A 17,421-nucleotide genomic window follows, 5' to 3' on the forward strand; every position below is an offset into this window, starting at 1 on the left:
GTGTGTGTGTGTGTGTGTGTGTGTGTGTGTGTGTGTGTGTGTGTGTGTATCCCAGAGTTGGATGGATCTCTAAGTCAAAAGGATCGAATAGTTTAGTCCAGGGGTGGGGAACCTGTGGCCTTGAGGCCACATGTGGCCCTGGGTGCGGCCTTTTGACTAAGTCCAAGTTTTACAGAACAAATTCTTTTATTAAGGGGATTTGTTCTGCAAAGTTTGGATTCAGTCAAAGGGCCGCACTTGAGAACCTAAAGATGTGGCCTCAAAGCTGCAGGTTCCCTACCCCTGGTGTAATCACTTTCTTTGCATAAAGTTTAAGCGTGAGGAAGTGCTTGGTGAGTTTAAGATGTCCATGGGAATCCAGTTTGAGATGTCTAAGAGGCAGTTAGAGATGCAAAACCTAGAGGTCAAGAGAAAGGTCAGGACTGGACAGGTAGATCTATGAGCCATCCACATAGAGGTGATAATTGAAACTATGGCAGCGGATGAGATGGCCGAGTGAAATGGTATATAGAGTATATAGGATATAGAGAGAAGGCCCAGAACAAGCTCCTGATGATAATTTTGATACCCCCTACTCAGATTAATCAGCATTTGCTCAGTTTATTGTGATTTGATGGGTATCATTGATTGTATTAATGAATTAAGCAGAATAGGATTAAAAGTTAGTGATAGGTGAATAAGAGTTATATATGTTAGAACCCAATAACCTCTTATGTATTATGGGGGAATCCCTATGGTTAGTGGGCATGATGTGGATGAAGATCCAGCAAAGGAGACACAGGAGGAGTGGTCGGATTATAACAATATTCTATAACAATATATAGTTTACAGAACACTTTCATAGATATCTCATTTGAGCCCTGTGAAATTGTAGCAGGAGCAATGTTATTCCCATTTTACAGATAAGGAGAATGAGGAAAAGAGAAGTCATAGGAACATAGGCTTAGAGCTGGAAGAGACCTTGGAGGCCATCTAGGCTCAGACCCTCATTTTACAAATGAGGAAACTGAGACCAAGAGAGGTTACATGAAGTAAAGGTGATACTTTGGAAAGAATTATTTTCCACAGTATTCATACTGCCTCCTGAGGAGATGACCACTTCAAGATAACATAGCTAGTAAGCGGTGTAAACAGAATGTAAGTCCAGGTCTCTGGATTCCCTGTCCAGGATTTTCCCCACTAGATTATATGGCCTCCCTACGCTACAGGAGCCTGTAAACTCTACCCTTTCCTAAGCACAGTTGAGAGAAGGCCTTTTCTGATTCTTCTGTATGCTTCTCTTGGGTTTCCCCAGAATTCTTCCTCCCTTCTCTTGCCTTCCATCTGTTGATAGCACACAAGACCTAGAGAAAGACCCTTTTCAGGTTCATGTCAGCTCATCTTGAATTCGGCTAAGTGATTCATGTCATTTGACTCTGGGCCTGGAGCGAGCTTTCTATATAATTAAATCTGCCATTGCCAAGGGCTGCATTCTGCTGTTTCAGGGAAATTCCCAGCCCCATTCCTATGTGACTTCCTTTATTTAGTAATACCACCTTCCCCTTCCCTTTCCCCACCATGTTGGAGATGGGAGGATCCTTGATTTTAACTGAGCAGGGTCTTGCCCAGAGGAAGAGTAGCTGTCACTCCCGGACTGGAGTTCTTTGTCTCAAGGAGTGGGCAGCTCTCCTAAGGCCAGGCTCCCTTGGACTAGGGGCAAAGAGATGCCATAAGGAATTCAGTAGCTGGAAATGCTAATATTAAGATCATTTCTGATCATCTTGGTGAAGAATGTAAGTGGAATCCAATGCCAAGTTCATTCCAATACTTAGCTTTTATTGTGCTGGGCTAAGCAGCTCCTGAGCCAGAGAGATGCTCTCACATGAATGATGTATATGCCTCCTGAACCTTGGCAAAGCTTGATTCATTTTCTATTCCAAATACATTATCTTTTTTTTTTGAAAGAAGGTGATAAATAACCAGTCAGGCACTCCTTAGAGATAAGGTTGGCTGGAAGGGACTCAGAAATCATCTTTTCTCCTTACTTCTGTCTCTGGGCTCACTTTGGGCATGGCAATCTACTGCCATTCTTGTACCTGGATTTTTTTCTGTATAGCAGTCTCTGTATTGTCTCATTAGTTAGCTCAGAATTACCTGGAAAGTCAAGAAGGAAGATGTGAGAGAGTTGTTAGAGGAGAATGAGAGATGTTAAATGTCTCACCTGACTTCATCCAGCAGGTAGGGTTAAGGACACAGGGGTTCCTCTCCACTCTGCTCACCTTTCTGTCAGCAAATCAACAAACATTCAGTTCAATTCAACAGCTATTTATTTATTTTTTAAATTTAACATTTTATTTTTCCACAAATTACATGTAAAAACAATTTTTAACATGCATTTAAAAAAAAATTTGAGTTCTAAATTCTCTCCCTCCCTTTCTCCCCTTTCCCCCTCCCCCATTGAGAAGGCAAGCAATTTGATATAGGTTATACATGTACAGTCATGTAAAGCATATTTATATGTTAGTTATATTATGAAAGAAAATACAGAAAAAAATCCCAAGAAAACTAATGCTTTGATCTGCATTCAGACTCCATCAGTTCTTTGCCTGGGGATGGACAGCATTTTTTTTATCATAAGTCCTTCAGAATTGTCTTGGATCATTTATTGCTGAGAATAGCTAAGTCATTCACAGTTGATCATCAAACAATATTGCTGTTACTGTGTGCAATGTCCTCTTGGTTCTGCTCATTTCACCTCACATCAGTTCATGTAAGTCTTTCCAGGTTTTTCTGAGAGCATCCTACTTATCATTTCTTATAGCACAATAGTATTCCATCACCATCATGCCATAACTTGTTCAGCCATCCTTTAATTGATGGGCATTCCCTCAATTTCCAATTCTTTGCCACCATGGAAAGAGCTGCTATAAATATTTTTGTACATATAGGTCCTTTTCCTTTTTTTTTTAATCTCTTTGAGATACAGACCTAGTAGTGGTATTGTTTGATCAAAGTCCTTTGGGCATAGTTCCAAATTGTTCTACAGAATGCTTGAATCAGTTATACAACTTCACCAACAGTGCATTAATGTCTCAATTTTCCCATATCCCCTCCAACATTTGTCATTTTCCTTTTCTGTCATATTAGCCAATCTGATAGGTGTGGGGTGGTAGCTCAGAGTTGTTTTAATTTACATTTCTCTATTCAATAGTGATTTAGAGCTTCCAATTTAGTGATTTATATGACTATAGATATCTTTGATCACTTCGTCTGAAAACTGCCTGTTCATATCCTTTGACCATTTATCAACTGAGGAATGGTCAACAGCTGTTTGTTTAAGCACCCATTATGTTTAGGGCTCTTTGCTCCTTACTGGGAATAAACAGATGAAAAATAGCATTATTCCTTCCGTCAAGGAATCATCGTCGGTAAGTGATCCCCATCTATTGGGTACCTCCTCTACATGAGGTGCAATCCTCAAAACTTTGGTTGTCTGGGGCTAGGGTCTTCTAGGGTCCTTGGGCTCTGATAGATCTAGGAATCTATCCTGTTTGGTTTTTCTTAACAGGAAAGGAGAGGTCCTGGAGTAGTACACAAATAATTTTTCTACCTTGGGGCCTCTAACGGCCAATTCCTTACAGCCATTTACCTCTGATAGCCAATTTATTGCAGAAGCTTCTGTAGAAAATAGTTGAGGAGAGCAGGCAGCCTGATGCGACAGGCTCTAAGTGAACTTGCGAGTCAACAGACCCGAGTTCCAGTCCTGGGCTGACCTTGGGTAAGGCACGATCTTTCCAGCCTCAATTTCCTTCCTCATCCCCTCTTCCAAACTTCTCTCTTTCTATCGATAGCGCCACCATTCTTCTGGTCTCCCAAATTTACAAACATGGTGTTGTCTTTGACTCCACTCACTCTCCCTTGCCCCAGACATCCAATTCATTACCAAATCTTTCCATTTTAACCTCCACAACATCTCTTATATCTGACCCTTGTCTCCACCCACACAGTTGTCATCTTAGTTCAGGCCCTTAACGCCTCTTGGCTGGCCTATTAAAAGGGCCCCCTAACTGCTTGTCCTGTCTCAAGTCTATCACCTCTACAATCCACCCGACACATGGCTGCCAACGAATTTTCTTCAAGTGCAAATCCGACCGTATGATTCCACTCCTCCATTAATTCTAGTGGCTCCTTATTCCCTTTAGTATTAAAAACCAAAGCAAAACAAAAGAAAACATAAACTCTGCTTAGTGTTTGAAGCCCTTTATGACCTGGTCCAAACCTATCTTTCTTGCCTCACTAGTTAGTAAGGACCTCTCTCTCACACATGGCGATCTAGCCAAACTGCCCTTCTCTCTGCACTGGCTGTGCCCTGGGCCTGGAGTGTACTCCCTTCTTACCTCTCGAGTCCCCCTCTTCCTTTAAGATGAAACTGAAGCACCATCTGCACAAAGCCTTTGTTGACATCAAACTGCCTTATATTTAACTACCTCATATACGTGTATGTATTCATTTTATATTTATGTTATATGTATTTATATATGTGTATGTTGTCCCTCACATTAGAATGGAAATTTCTTGTGAGCAGGGATTGTTTTGTTCTTTGTACTTGTATCCTCAGCACCTGGCACAGTGCCTCGCATACAGTAGGTGCTTAATAAAGGCTTATTGAACTGTTGATTGATATATACAAAACTGGGAGGGATTTTAAAGATCTATACAATTCCCTCATGTTACAGTAAGGGATATTGAGGCACAGAGTGGTCATGGGACTTTCCCAAGGTCACATAGTGAGTAGCAGAGCAAGGAATACAGCTTGGGTCCTCAGATTAAAATCCACTATTTTCCACCCATTCCATCATAACTAACCCTTCCTGCTATAAAATGGAATCATTTTATGATTTAATTGGTACCTTGGGTTTCATAGACTCTGATTCCAATATTCTGCAGGGAGATTTTTTCTTGCTTAGGTCAGAGTATGACCAGTGGGACCTTATGCCAATTAGGGACCATTTCTATCCTAAGTAATTTGATTTCTCCTCTGTTTTGGCTGCTCTAATCCTTTTCATGTCTTCCTCTCACCCTGCTGGTCATCCCCTTCTTTTCCTGACCTCTGGAAAACAGAACAAGCCCTATTACCTGTTTCTCCCGCCCTTGAATCTCCTTTCCTCCCCTCCTCTCTCTCCTGCTCTCTCACTAACTGATCCAGCTGCTTAACCAATCAACCTAAATAGGTAATACTAATTACCCTCTCTTTGAACTTTCCTGTCATCCCAATAGCATGGGGCTTTCAGAGAGGGTGATCCAGCTGTCTGCGTCCTTACAATTATCCCAACCACATGCCATTGACCCAAGAAGGCAACCCTCAGGGACGCCTCAGAATGTCAGAATTAATGATCAGAAGAGCGGTTGGCAGGGCCTTTCTCTTCCCAGAAGGTTCTTGAGGTACTTGGGCCAAAATAGGGGAAAATGACCTCATCCATAGCCTAGGAGACAATATAATGTTGGAAGGGAAGGTGGGAGAGAATCCCAGCCAGGGAAGAAAGGAGGAGAAGCAAGCACCTCCCAGTAGGTGACATCTAAAATCATACAAGAAATCTCCTTTAGGATGCCTGCAGTTCAGGAGCAGGCCTGAGGCTGCAGTATTGAGGGATGAGTTGTGGGTGGGTATAGAGGTGGACAGGCAGGTGGCTCAGTGGATAGAGAGTTGGGCTTGAAATTCAGAAAGACTCATCTTCATGTGTTCAAATCTGGCCTCTGGCACTTACTAGCTGTGTGACCCTGGGCAAGTCACTTAATCATGTTTACCTCAGTTTCCTCATCTGTAAAATGAGCCGGAGAAGGAAATGACAAGCCACTCCAGTATCTCTGCCAAGAAAACCCCAAATGGGGTCATGAAGATTTGTGATGGCTACAAGTCATCTCCAAAATCCAACCCTCTATCTACTGGGCCACTTAGCTGCCTAGAAAGAGCTGATTTTATTTGGATCCAATCATGTCACCATCTTTACCCCAAGACCTGTTTCCTTTGTCATAGCTCATCACTTGTGGCATAAAAGGAAAAATCAGGTGATTTTACTCTAAGGCATGACTTGGTGGCTGCTTACACTGAAGTTAACCTACCACCTTTATATCAAATTTACGTGGTTTTCCCTGTGCTTTCTCTCCATGGGCTCAGTATTCACTCCCTGGAACGCTGTCAGGGTCAACATCAAACTTCCCCTTTTGGAGCCCTGACCCTTACAGATCTCTTTGAAAAATGGCACCTAAGATCCTGGAGGCCCTTCCTACTGGGCCTTCTTCATCTAGAACCTTACCTTGCATTCCCCAGTTTTAAGCAGCTCTCTACCGATGATGTAACCGTTTTTCTGGAATTCAACTTCTGGGGAATATTGCCACAGCTCTGTGAAAGTAGAGTCTGTCTGCTGGTTCCCGCTCGTCCCCAGGCTTATTTGTCTCCTTAAAGAGCTCTGGTATTATTAGTGAGATTCTGTTTCCCTTTATAGAAGTCATCATATCTTTCCCATAATAGATTATGCCTACTTAAGTATTTAATGAACCTATACTTTGTTATGAATCCCATGTTTAAGGAAGAGAGAGAAGGGAACAAGCATTTATTAAGCACTGACTGTCTCAGGCATTGTGCAAAAATGCTTCATAAATTTCATTTGATCCTCACAACAACCCTGGGAGGGAGGTGCTATTATTATCCCCATTTTATAGATGAGGGAACTGAGGCTAAGTGAGGTTAAGTGACTTCTCCAGGGTCACACAACAAATAAGTGTCTGGATTTGAACTCAGGTCTTCCTGAGATTCCTGGCCTAGCACATGATGATAATAATAATAACAACAATAACAATAATAATAGCTAACATTTATATAGCACTTCCTATGCTAAGTGTTTTATAAATATTATTTGATCCTCACAACAACATTGTGAGGCAGGTGCTGTTATCCCCATTTAACAGATGAGAAAACTGAGGCAAACAACCTTGCCCAAGGTCACACAGTGAGTAAATTTGAGTAGATTTGAACTCAGATCTTCCTGAGATTCCCAGCCCAGCACTCTCTCCACTGTGCCTATTAGTCCTGGGATTGGTCACCATCCCTATTCTAGGTGGGGCTTGACAAGAAGTTCATGATCAAGTTTTCTTGGAATACTCACACATTGGTCTGCCTAGTCTCGGTGAGCTAGTTGGACTCGTGATGGCTTTTCAGTATATTATTTAGTAGTAGGAAGAGGACATTGTACAATTGTGCCTTTGGACAGTGGAAGAATGGTGTGATGGAAAGGAATGAAAGTCAGGAGACCTCCCTGGATTCCCATTGTGGGGAATAAGGATGGGGGGCCTTATATGAGGTGATGAGAGGTTAGATGGTCTTATCTAGGAAACTGACCCTGATCTGATGGTCTCATCTGAAACCCAGCCTATATCATATCGTCAAGGAGGCCACATATCATCAAGGAACCTTGAAGCCAATGGTGTAAAAAGGTTTGGAAGGAGATCAAGCTGAAGGGTTTGGCATTCCTTGAAAGGCAGATGGGCACAGCACAAAAAGGGCTGGAATTGGAGCCTGAAGACATGAGTTCAACTCATGGTGCTAACACTTGATAGCTATGTAGTCTTGGGCCAAAAGCTTGCCACATCTCAGCTTTGTTTCCCTCTTCTGTAAAATAGGGATAATAATACTTGCATTCCTTATCTCATAGAGTTGTTGTGAGGAAATTGTTTTGTAAGCTTTCTAGAAATGCAAGTTGTTTTAATTATTAGACTCAGAGCACTGTAGACTTGTAGAACCAAAGAGAATTGCTTCGGAGTCAGGAACTGGGTTCATATTCTGGCACCTCTACCGACTCACTGTGTGACCTGGGGCCTCTCCGAAACTCAGCTCCTCCTCTGAAAAAACATGGGAGGTTGGATGAGGTGATCTCTAAGGCCTGTTTCACCTCTACATCTGCAGTCCCTTAAAGAGCCCCTTTCTCTTGCGAAGGAGTCCCAAAGAGTGGAAAGAGCTTGTCCGATTCCACAGGCATGATTAACTTCAGCACACTGTCAAACCCAAGCCTTTCGATTCCCAGTCCAGGACCATTTCTGCTACATCATGATGCCTCCTTGGCTTTGCCTGGCTGTCTGAGGACTGTTTAGAGTCATCCTTCCTATTCTCCCAAAGCTAGAGTGAAATCCAGGCGGGCTGATCTAGACTGGGCTGGGCTAGGCTGGAGATCCATTGAAGACAGATCTTTGTACCCTTCATATCTCCATTCCTTCTCTGGAACTCCAGGCAGAGATAGGGAGAGGCTGACAGGGAGTTATGATGATTCACGATCCTGACTCCCTGGGCTACACTCAGGCTTGGCAGCTGCAAGAAATGGAGGAGCGTCTGTTAATTGCCTTGCCTATAAAGCAGTCTGGTTTATAGGTTGTATGATTGTGGGTCAAAGTCCCTTGGTGGAGAGGATTTGACAACCGGCCTAAGCTTGTTTCAAGGATGCGAGGGGCGAGACGGCAATGCTTTCCTTGACCTTTGCTGCTCCTTTGAAGTCTGTATTTCATCACAGATTATCAGGGCTGGATGGGCACTTGGAATCTTTCTCATCCAGCCCTCATCTTTTACTTCGGAGACCACTGAAGTCCAGAGGAAATAATGTGCCAAGGTCACATAGCAGTGGAGCCAAGACTTGCCCCCTCAGGTCAACTAAATCCCAGACCAGGGCTCTGCACACACTGCCTTTCTGACTTGGTGGATGTTGTAATTGGTGTGAACCTTGGGTTTTGTTTAGTCCTGGGAAATATTGCTGCATATGATTCAAGTCTATGAAGATTTTAATTGTAGTGTATTTCTTTGTGACGAGAGGAGAGAAAGAAGCAAACATTTATTAAGTGCTTACTGTGTGCCAGGAAATGTATATGAATATTGTGTCATTTGATCAATTATAGCAGGATGTTTTTATCTCTTGGGAGGCTGCCATTATGTCTAACATATTGACAATGATATGTCTCCTTCTTCTCCACCAACTTTTTAATGGCTGGTACTCAGCCTTTTCCACCAGTGCCATAACCAAGGCTGGGTCATAAGAGCTTTGCCTCAGGGTGCTAACATTTAAAGGATACTGACAATACTTGAGGTTCCTTTAGCAGCATAGATACAGCTGAACTTAGTACCTTGTTAGCAAGCATAATTAGATAAAACAAGAACCTACCAGATGATGACTTGCCTTGACGGGGACATCCCGTGTGATCTCCCCTTCTCTTCAATAGACTCGTTTTATCTGTCTCCTTGTCTTCCCCTCCACAAAAAATATTGATTTAAGGACATATTCCATGTTGTTTTATCCCCAATGTGCTTTGTGAAGGTTGCCTTGCTGGGCATCCATTCCTCACTTTCTCATCCCTTCTAGAGGACAAAATGACACAGTAGAAAGAGAGCTGGGTTAGAAGTTAGAGGGTCTGACTCTGCTACTTATTTTCTGTGTGTCCTTGGCTGGTTACTTCCTTTCTCAGAGGGTTTATAGCCAGAAGGTACCTTAGACACCTGGAGTGGTCTGCTAGTGTGTGTGTGTGTGTGTGTGTGTGTGTGTGTGTGTGTGCATGCACCATGAACATGAATCTCCCTGTGGTAACTGGTTTCTCTCATCTTTCTATGTCATTGCAGGAGGGTGGTGTTGTGGCCCTCTTCAAGATCTGCCGGCAGGACTGTTTCCGGTGCCTGTATCCCCAGACATTACGTACTCTTGCTTCTATCTGCTGTGTGGAGGAAGGCATTCACCAGCTGGAGAAGGTATCCTCTCTCTGACTGCTGCTTTTACAGAAACAGGCATTCAGAGAAAAATGTCAGGAGGGGGAGGGGGGGTTGAGGCAGGCCTCTGTTGCTGCAACAATCTGTAGTTTTTTTTTGACATGGTGTCTAGGAGAGAACCTTGAAGACTTTTCATCTTACCTCCTGACTTCACTGGGGCCTTATTTTTTCATGGTCTGGGCAGGAATATTAATATTTCTTCCCAAATCCTCATGGATAAGATGGGGGGGGGGATGTGGACTAGATTATGATGCATTTAGGTGGATTTGGGATTAAGTGAACAACCAGATTCAAAGTATGATAAATAATAGATGCATATAATCTGAAGGAAGGCCTCTGGTGGGTCATAGGACTGTCTTTGTAGTTCTACAATGTGACATACTTATTAATGGCTCAGATGAAGGCATAGGCGGCCCACTTATCCAATTTGTGGATGTCAGAAAGCTGGGAGGGACTGCTGGTTCGGATCCATAGAAGATCTGGATGGTCTGGGACCAAAGGCTGAATATAGTAAGAAAAAAATCTAATAAGGATAAATGTAAAGTCCTACTTTGGGATTAAGAAACACATGGTATAACTAGAGGATGGGAAAGCCATGGCTAGGAAAAGGTTCTGTGAAAAGACTTTTAGTAGATTTCAAGTTTGCTAGGAATCAAGAATATGCCATTATTATTATTACAGCCCCTAAATCTGATGGGATATTAAATTCCATTAAGTGTTCTGAGGTGTGTTGATCCTGCGGCCCTCTGTCCTGGTCAGACCATAGATGGAGATCATGTTCTAGGCAGGACATTGACATCCAAAGCTGGACTGGATCTAGAGGTGTGGGAACTAAGATGGTCATAGGATCATAGATTTAGAGCCAGAAGGGATGTTAGCGTCTGTCCACTCCAAGCTCCTCATTTTCCAAATGAGGAGACTGAGAAGGGCCTTCTTCTCCTGTCACTGTTCATTCCAAAGAGCAGCGGTTGGGGGGAGTGGGTAAGGGGAGAAGGGGGATGGATTTGTGCAGATGCCTGGAATTATAGAACTGCCTGCAAAGGCCATTCTGTCCACCCATGAACAATGGGAGGAAAGATGAAAGTGACCTCCTGTTTGCCGGAGTAGGAGCACCTCTGTCGGCCTGCCCCCGGTGAGCTCACCTCTCTTGGTATGCAGAAGACTCACCCTCCAGAGCTGAATGACAAACCTCTTCAGTGTGATGATAGGTAACTTTGGCCGCTCCATTTCAGGGGCAGCCAAGGGCCCCCAATCAGAGGCCCTGAATACAAACAGCGGCTGTACATCGGTGACCCAATCAGGAGGCGCCACAGAGAGTGTTCTAGGAAGACCAGGCTTCGGTGCGGCTCTCTCCATGTCTACCCTCACTGTTAGCATTTGTCTTCCTCAAGTTGTGGTCTCCAATTCTTTCTCCCTTCCTCCCCGCCACCAGACTGGGGGGCTTGTTGGGGCAGAGGAGAGCTCACCAGCCTGCGGTGTCTAGTGTGCAGGGGGAGGAGAACATCCCTGGACCACAGGGAATGTTGGGAAGGAAGGTTTGGGCAGGAAACTGGTGACTGAGGACCCTGAGGGGTGCCCTGGCCATCTCATTTCATAGGATCTTAGGTCTGGATCTAGAAGACGTCTTAGAAATCATATAATCCAAATACCTCATTTTAGCGACGAAAAGATGGAGGCTTAGAAAGATGGAATGATTTTTCCCAGGGTCACACAGTTAGCAGAGCTGGGTCCTCTGACCCAAAATCTGGTGCCCTTTCCCCTAGGATGCCTCCCTGCTTCCTTTTTAGGTAGTGTGGTGCAGTGGGAAGAGGCTTGGAAGACCTGACTTTGCGTTCTAATTCTGCTATTAACATGCTATGTGAACTTGGGAAAGGCCCTTTTCTTCTCTGGAAATATTTTCTCTTCTCTAAAATGAAGGGACTTGCACCAGATGACCTCTGAGGTCTTTTCCAAATGAAACATTTTAAGCTTCATTTAGTCCAGTCTACCAACCTCCAAAATCCCCTCTGGCATCATAGACAAATATCATCCTTGGACACCCTATGAGGGGCAGTTCATTACCTATAGAAATAGGCCAGTCCGTTGATGGACAGCTGTGCTTGTCCAGTGCCCTGGATTGGTCAGATCTAAAGTTTCTAGGCTCTTCACTCTTCCATCTTTTCATTTGTTTTTGTTCAGTCATGTCTGACTCTTCGTGACCCCATTTGGGGTTTTCTTGGCAAAGATACTGGAGTGTTTTGCTATTTCCTCCTCCAACTCATTTTACATATGGGGAAACTGAGGCCAACAGGGTTAAGTGACTTGCCCAGAGTCACACAGCTAGTAAATGTCTAAGGCCAGATTTGAACTCAAGAAGATGAGTCTTCCTGACTCGGGGCCTGGCGCTGTATCCTCAGCGCCACCTAGCTGCCTTCCCCATTCTCTCATATCCCGCACTGAAATATGGGATCCTCTCGGTCTTAGGACACTATATCTTTGGTTCTAGCTCTTTCCACCTCTGTCCCGTTTTCCTGCAGGCCCTAACACAGCACTGATGACAATAGATTGGATGCAGAGCCAGGCCTGTGCCATCAGAAGAGATCTCTGTGCACATATGATGGATGTCATCAGCAATGTTCCTTCTAGTGTCTGAGAACCGCAAGCAGATAGGCCCACAGCCCCAGACTGGGGTGGCCAGAGATCACTCAGTGTTGGACTCAAATAAAATTGAATTAATCTGATGCATATTAATGCCATGGCCAAGTTATTGTCTGTGTGGCAATTAGCCCTAAATACTGAGCAGTCCTCGTAAATGACTGTAATTAGGATTAGCTTTATAGAAGCCAAGCCAAGTTGTAATTTTTTCCTTCCCTCTGTTCATTTGCTGGTATCTCTAAATAGGATTTGAGTGACTAGTTTCCCCCAATTCCTCATTCAGCTTAATTCTCTTCATACATGATGCCCTGAACTCATTGAAAGGTGGAGTTCACAAGAGCTGGGGATCCCTGGGCCCCTGAGCTCTTATATCCCAAATGCAAGGCTTGTGATGCCCTATGCCTTTTCTACTCCTTCCCCTCCTTTCCTCCATCCTGTAGAGCTAAGTCTCCTTGAGCTCCCAGCCTCACCCTAATATCTCCCTTCCTCCTTCTTCTGATATTGAGGGCTTAGGCTCTCCTGTTATTCCTCCTTGTCCTATCTCCCCCTCCTCAGACCTTTGGAGAAGTCCGTTCACTTGCTCCCTAGCGTTCTGAGAGGTAGAGGGATGAGGTTAGAGTCAGTGGTAACATTGGGGAAGCCCAGATAGATCATCATCACAGGGCTGAACCGTGGTACTTGCCTCAAGACAGGGAGAAGACCCATCATGATAAGGCATAAAGTAACTTTTTAAATTAATTTATTTATTTTTAGTTTTCAACATTCACTTCCATAAGCTCTTGAGTTTTAAATTTTCTCCCTCTCTCCTCCTCTCTCCCCAAGACATCATGCAATCTGATATAAGCTCTACATATACATTCCTAGTAAACATGTTCACATTAGTCATGTTGTAAAGAAGAAATAGAACCAATAGGAGGAACCACCAGAAAGAGGAAACAAAACAAAACAGAAGGAAAAAAAGAGCAAGTAGTGTGCTTCGATCTGCATTCAAACTCCATAGTTCTTTCTCTGGATGTGGATAGCATTTTCCATCATGAGGTTTTCGGAGATGTCTTAGATCCTTGCATTGCTGAGAAGAGCTAAGTCTATCAAAGTTAGTCATACCCAATGTGGCTGTTACTGTGTATAACGTTCTCCTGGTTCTGCTCACTTCAGAGTGAGTAACTTTTGAAGCAAATTTGATACATTAGAAAAGAACGCTCGATATGGGACCAAGAGGCCTGATTTCAAGACCTGGGTCTGCCATTTTGATTCCCTGTGTGACCTTGGGCATGTTACTTTGCACTACTTGGGTCTCATGTTCCTCTTCTATGGAAGAATCCTAATTTATAATCCTGTTCTGTTTCTTACCCTAATTCCATTACTAACCCTAAGTATTTTTAGCTTTAAATCCTGGGACCCTGTAAGATGATGATATCAAGGTCCCTTCTAATTCTGACAGTCCGTGATACTATGATCTCATCCTGGAGGTTCCTGCCAGTTTAGGCTCTATCAACCTCTCCTCTCCCTTTCCTTCTTGGCTTTGTGCCTTCACCTCTCCTATCCTTTGATTCTACAATCCAACAAACATTTATTAAGCATCTACTGTGTGCTAGGTTCTGTTCTGGGCACTGATACTTGCAGTCCCACTCCTGGGTCACCAGACTATGTTGACTGAAGCTTGTGTGATGCCCACTCCTTCATCTAGTCTCCTATCTCATGACAATCCAGCATACTGGAGCAACTTTCATTTTACAGATGAGGAAACTGAGGCCTAGGACATTAAAATGATTTTCCCAATGCCACACAACTGATAAGTTGCAGAGCCTCAGCTTGTACCTTTGTCTTCTGATTCTAGGTCCAGCATTCTTTCCCTGGCTAGGACTATAAAACTGCCCTGGCTACCCCAGCCCTCAGTCCCCTGCCCATTCTTCAGAGGAGGGGTCCAGGGAATGGGTAATGGGGCAAACCTCATAGAATTATAGAATTTCAGAGCTGGAAAGGACCCTAGAAGGCACACAGTCCAACCTGTCTCTGAACAGGGCTCGCCTTCACAACCTCGGTGACAAGTGGCCACTTAGCCTGTCGTGGAAAACTCTCCCCTACTCCTTGCTCAGTAAATGGAGACTCACTACCTTTGGAGGCAGTCCATTCAACCTTTGGATAGTGCTAATGGTCAGAAAGTGTTTACTCATATCCCACCCAAAGTTATGTCTTTACAATTTCCATTCCATACTTGTAGTTCTGCCTGGTGGGGCCAAGCAGGACAAAGCTAACCCCTCTTCTGCTTGGTTACTCTTCAAATATTGGAAAGCAATGATCAGATGGTCTTTGGAGGAGAAAACCAAGGGGCCTTGGTGGTGGTGAGAAGGGTGAGGGACCATTCTCTAAGGGTATTATCTGAAGTCTCTTTCACTCTGGATAGGCAAGAGGAAGGTCAGAGACAGGGATGCAGAGATATGACCTCCTTCATCTTCATAGAGTTCATATTTGAGTTGGGGAGATGGGGCATCCACGTACGAAACAACTGGAAAGTGATGCTAAGGCAACAGAGATCTCCAAACACGTGATGGTATGGGGCAGATATATCCGGAAATGCAGAGGGAATTCCCTAGGGGTTCTAGGGGTGGTGGTGGTGAATTATGGAGGGCTGAGATATATCAATGAGGGATTCATAAAGCTTTGATTTCAAATCTTACCTGTGTGATCTACTAGCAAGTTACTTAACCTCTTTCTGCCTCAGTTTCCTCATCGGTAAAATGGAGATAATTAATAGTATTGACTTCATGGGATTGTTGTGAAGATCAAATCAGATAATATAAATCAAGCATTTTGCAAACCTTAAACACGTAAGTGCTATTATTACTGTTGTTGTAGTTATTAGACTTCTGAGAATGAGTCATAAGGAGTAGATCATGGGCTGGCAGAAAAGATGAAGAAGGAAGATGAACAGTTGAAATGATGGTGCTAAATTTGAGGTATCAGTTGGCAAGTGACAGTGATGTCAAAAAAGAGCTTTGATAAGACATTAAACATGATTTCCTGCATCCGTGGGTTGGGCCGCAGACAGAGGAGAGAGAGGTCTATAACAACAAATCTCTAGAGTTTGAAGGGACTCTAGAGGTCAATGGGCACGATACCCTATTTGGACAGATGAGGAAACTGAGGCCTAGATTAAGTGACTTGCCTGAGGTTACATGGCTATTAAGTGTCTGAACCCAGATCTTCTTGACTCCAAGTCTGGCATCTTACTCACCATGCCACAGAGCCTCTGAGGCTTGAGTCTTGGAAGATGCCCACAGGCGTGGAAGGAAGGAGAGGAGCTGTTGTTCTTATTGTTAAGTCATTTCAGTCTTGTCTGACCCTCTGTGACTCCATTTGGGGTTTCTTGGCAAAGATACTGGAGTGGTTTGCCACTTCCTTCTCCAGCTCATTTTACAGGTGGGGAAACTAAGGCTAACAGGGCTAATGACTTGCCCAGGGTCACACAGCTAGTAAGCGTCTGAGGTCAGATTTGAACTCAGGTCTTCCTGACTCCGGGCCCAGCGCTCTCTCCACTGTGCCACCTAGGTGCCCCAGAGGAGCCATAGGAGTGCTAACAAAAAGCAGAAAGCCAAGATTGATGTCCCCAGAGTCCCAACTTTTCTTTCTTCATCTTGGACCTTGATTCAAGGCAATTTCTGTACAATTCTGGAGGGTTCGGTGCCTCTGCCCACCCCCTCACTGCCTGCCTGCCAGCTGGGGGCAGGCAGTGTGCTCTCATGCCAGTGACAAAGCACTTCACCAACCTACACTTCTGGCTAATTGGACCCTCTGAGTCTTTAATAGATGATGAAATTAATATTTAAAGTATTGACTCTCTCTCACTCATGCTCATTACCTACGGATATTGTTACTTTGGCTAATTAGAGAGATCCTGGCCCTGGCTCTGGATCCTCTCCATCCCCCCACCCCACTTGTGGTGTCCGTCAGGGCAGGACAGGACTGAGAAGGCCATTTTATGGATGTGGTTGACTTCTCTTGTCTTCTACAGCAAGTTGAATTAAGTCAAATTATGTGTTTGGGGGTTCTAGCTTCAGAGAAGCTGCATTGGGGGGGTGGAGGGATCAGAATGTCCATGTGACTTTGGGCAAGTCCCTTCACCTCCCTTGGCCTCAGTTTCTTCATCTGTAAAATGAAGGGCTTGTCCTAGATGGCCTACAAGTTCCCTTCCACCTCTCACTCTATGGTCTCTAAAATGAAGAGAGTTGGATAAGATCAGAGACTCCCAGAACTGAGGAGTTGGAAGGGATCTTATCTCACTGATGCCCTCTCCCTTAGATGAATCCCTATTCCATCCTATCCCGCAGCTGGAGACAACCAGTGAGGTAGAGTATGCCACTGAGGTCGGAACCCCCAGTTCCACTTTGGGGTGGCTCTAATTGTTAGAAGGGTTTTCCTTGCCCAGAGCCCAGATCTGCCTCTTTGTGGCTCTGTGTGTAGTTCTGCCCTCTGTCTGGGGCCCAGAACCCAAAGCTAAGCCCTCTTCTCCGTGATGGTCTTTTCTTGTACTTGAAGACCCTTAGAATATCCTGCCTTGAGGCTTTTATTTACTGGCCTAAACATTCTTTGTTCTCAGGCTAATCAGATGCTCCTAAGTCATGGACTTGATGCCTTTGATGATTAATGTGATCATTAACAGCTCAAAATCCTATGATTCATTAACCAAGATTCTACCATCTCTGCCTCTCACTAGATTTGAAGCCCTTCGGAAGTCATTCAGTTGGTCAACCAGAATTTATTAAGTGTTTACTATGTGGCAGGCATTATGCTGAGCCCCTTCCCCTATTATGATAATAATAATAGCTAACAATTATGTAATGCTTACCATGTGTCAGACACTGTGCTAAGTGCTTTATAATTATTATCTTATTTGATCCTTACAGTAACCCGGGAAGGTAGGTGTTATTATCTTCAGTTTACAAATTAGGAAACTGAGGCAAACAGAGGTTAAGTGACTTGCCCAAGGCCACTCAAATAGGGAGTGTCTAAGG

General features: G+C 44.1%; 1 protein-coding gene across 1 annotated transcript in view; it reads left to right on the forward strand.

Annotated features, from left to right (window-relative positions):
* The window catches only part of INSC (INSC spindle orientation adaptor protein), a 173,325-nt gene that overhangs the window by 74,504 nt on the left and 81,400 nt on the right, over nt 1-17,421 (forward strand). Inside the window, exon 7 of the mRNA XM_027852570.1 lies at nt 9,632-9,757. Coding sequence (XP_027708371.1) covers nt 9,632-9,757 — 126 coding nt within the window. The remainder of the gene's footprint in view (nt 1-9,631; nt 9,758-17,421) is intronic.

This window comes from Vombatus ursinus, unplaced genomic scaffold (genome assembly GCF_900497805.2).
Source record: "Vombatus ursinus unplaced genomic scaffold, bare-nosed wombat genome assembly UNPS02009770.1, whole genome shotgun sequence".
Taxonomy (NCBI): domain Eukaryota; kingdom Metazoa; phylum Chordata; class Mammalia; order Diprotodontia; family Vombatidae; genus Vombatus; species Vombatus ursinus.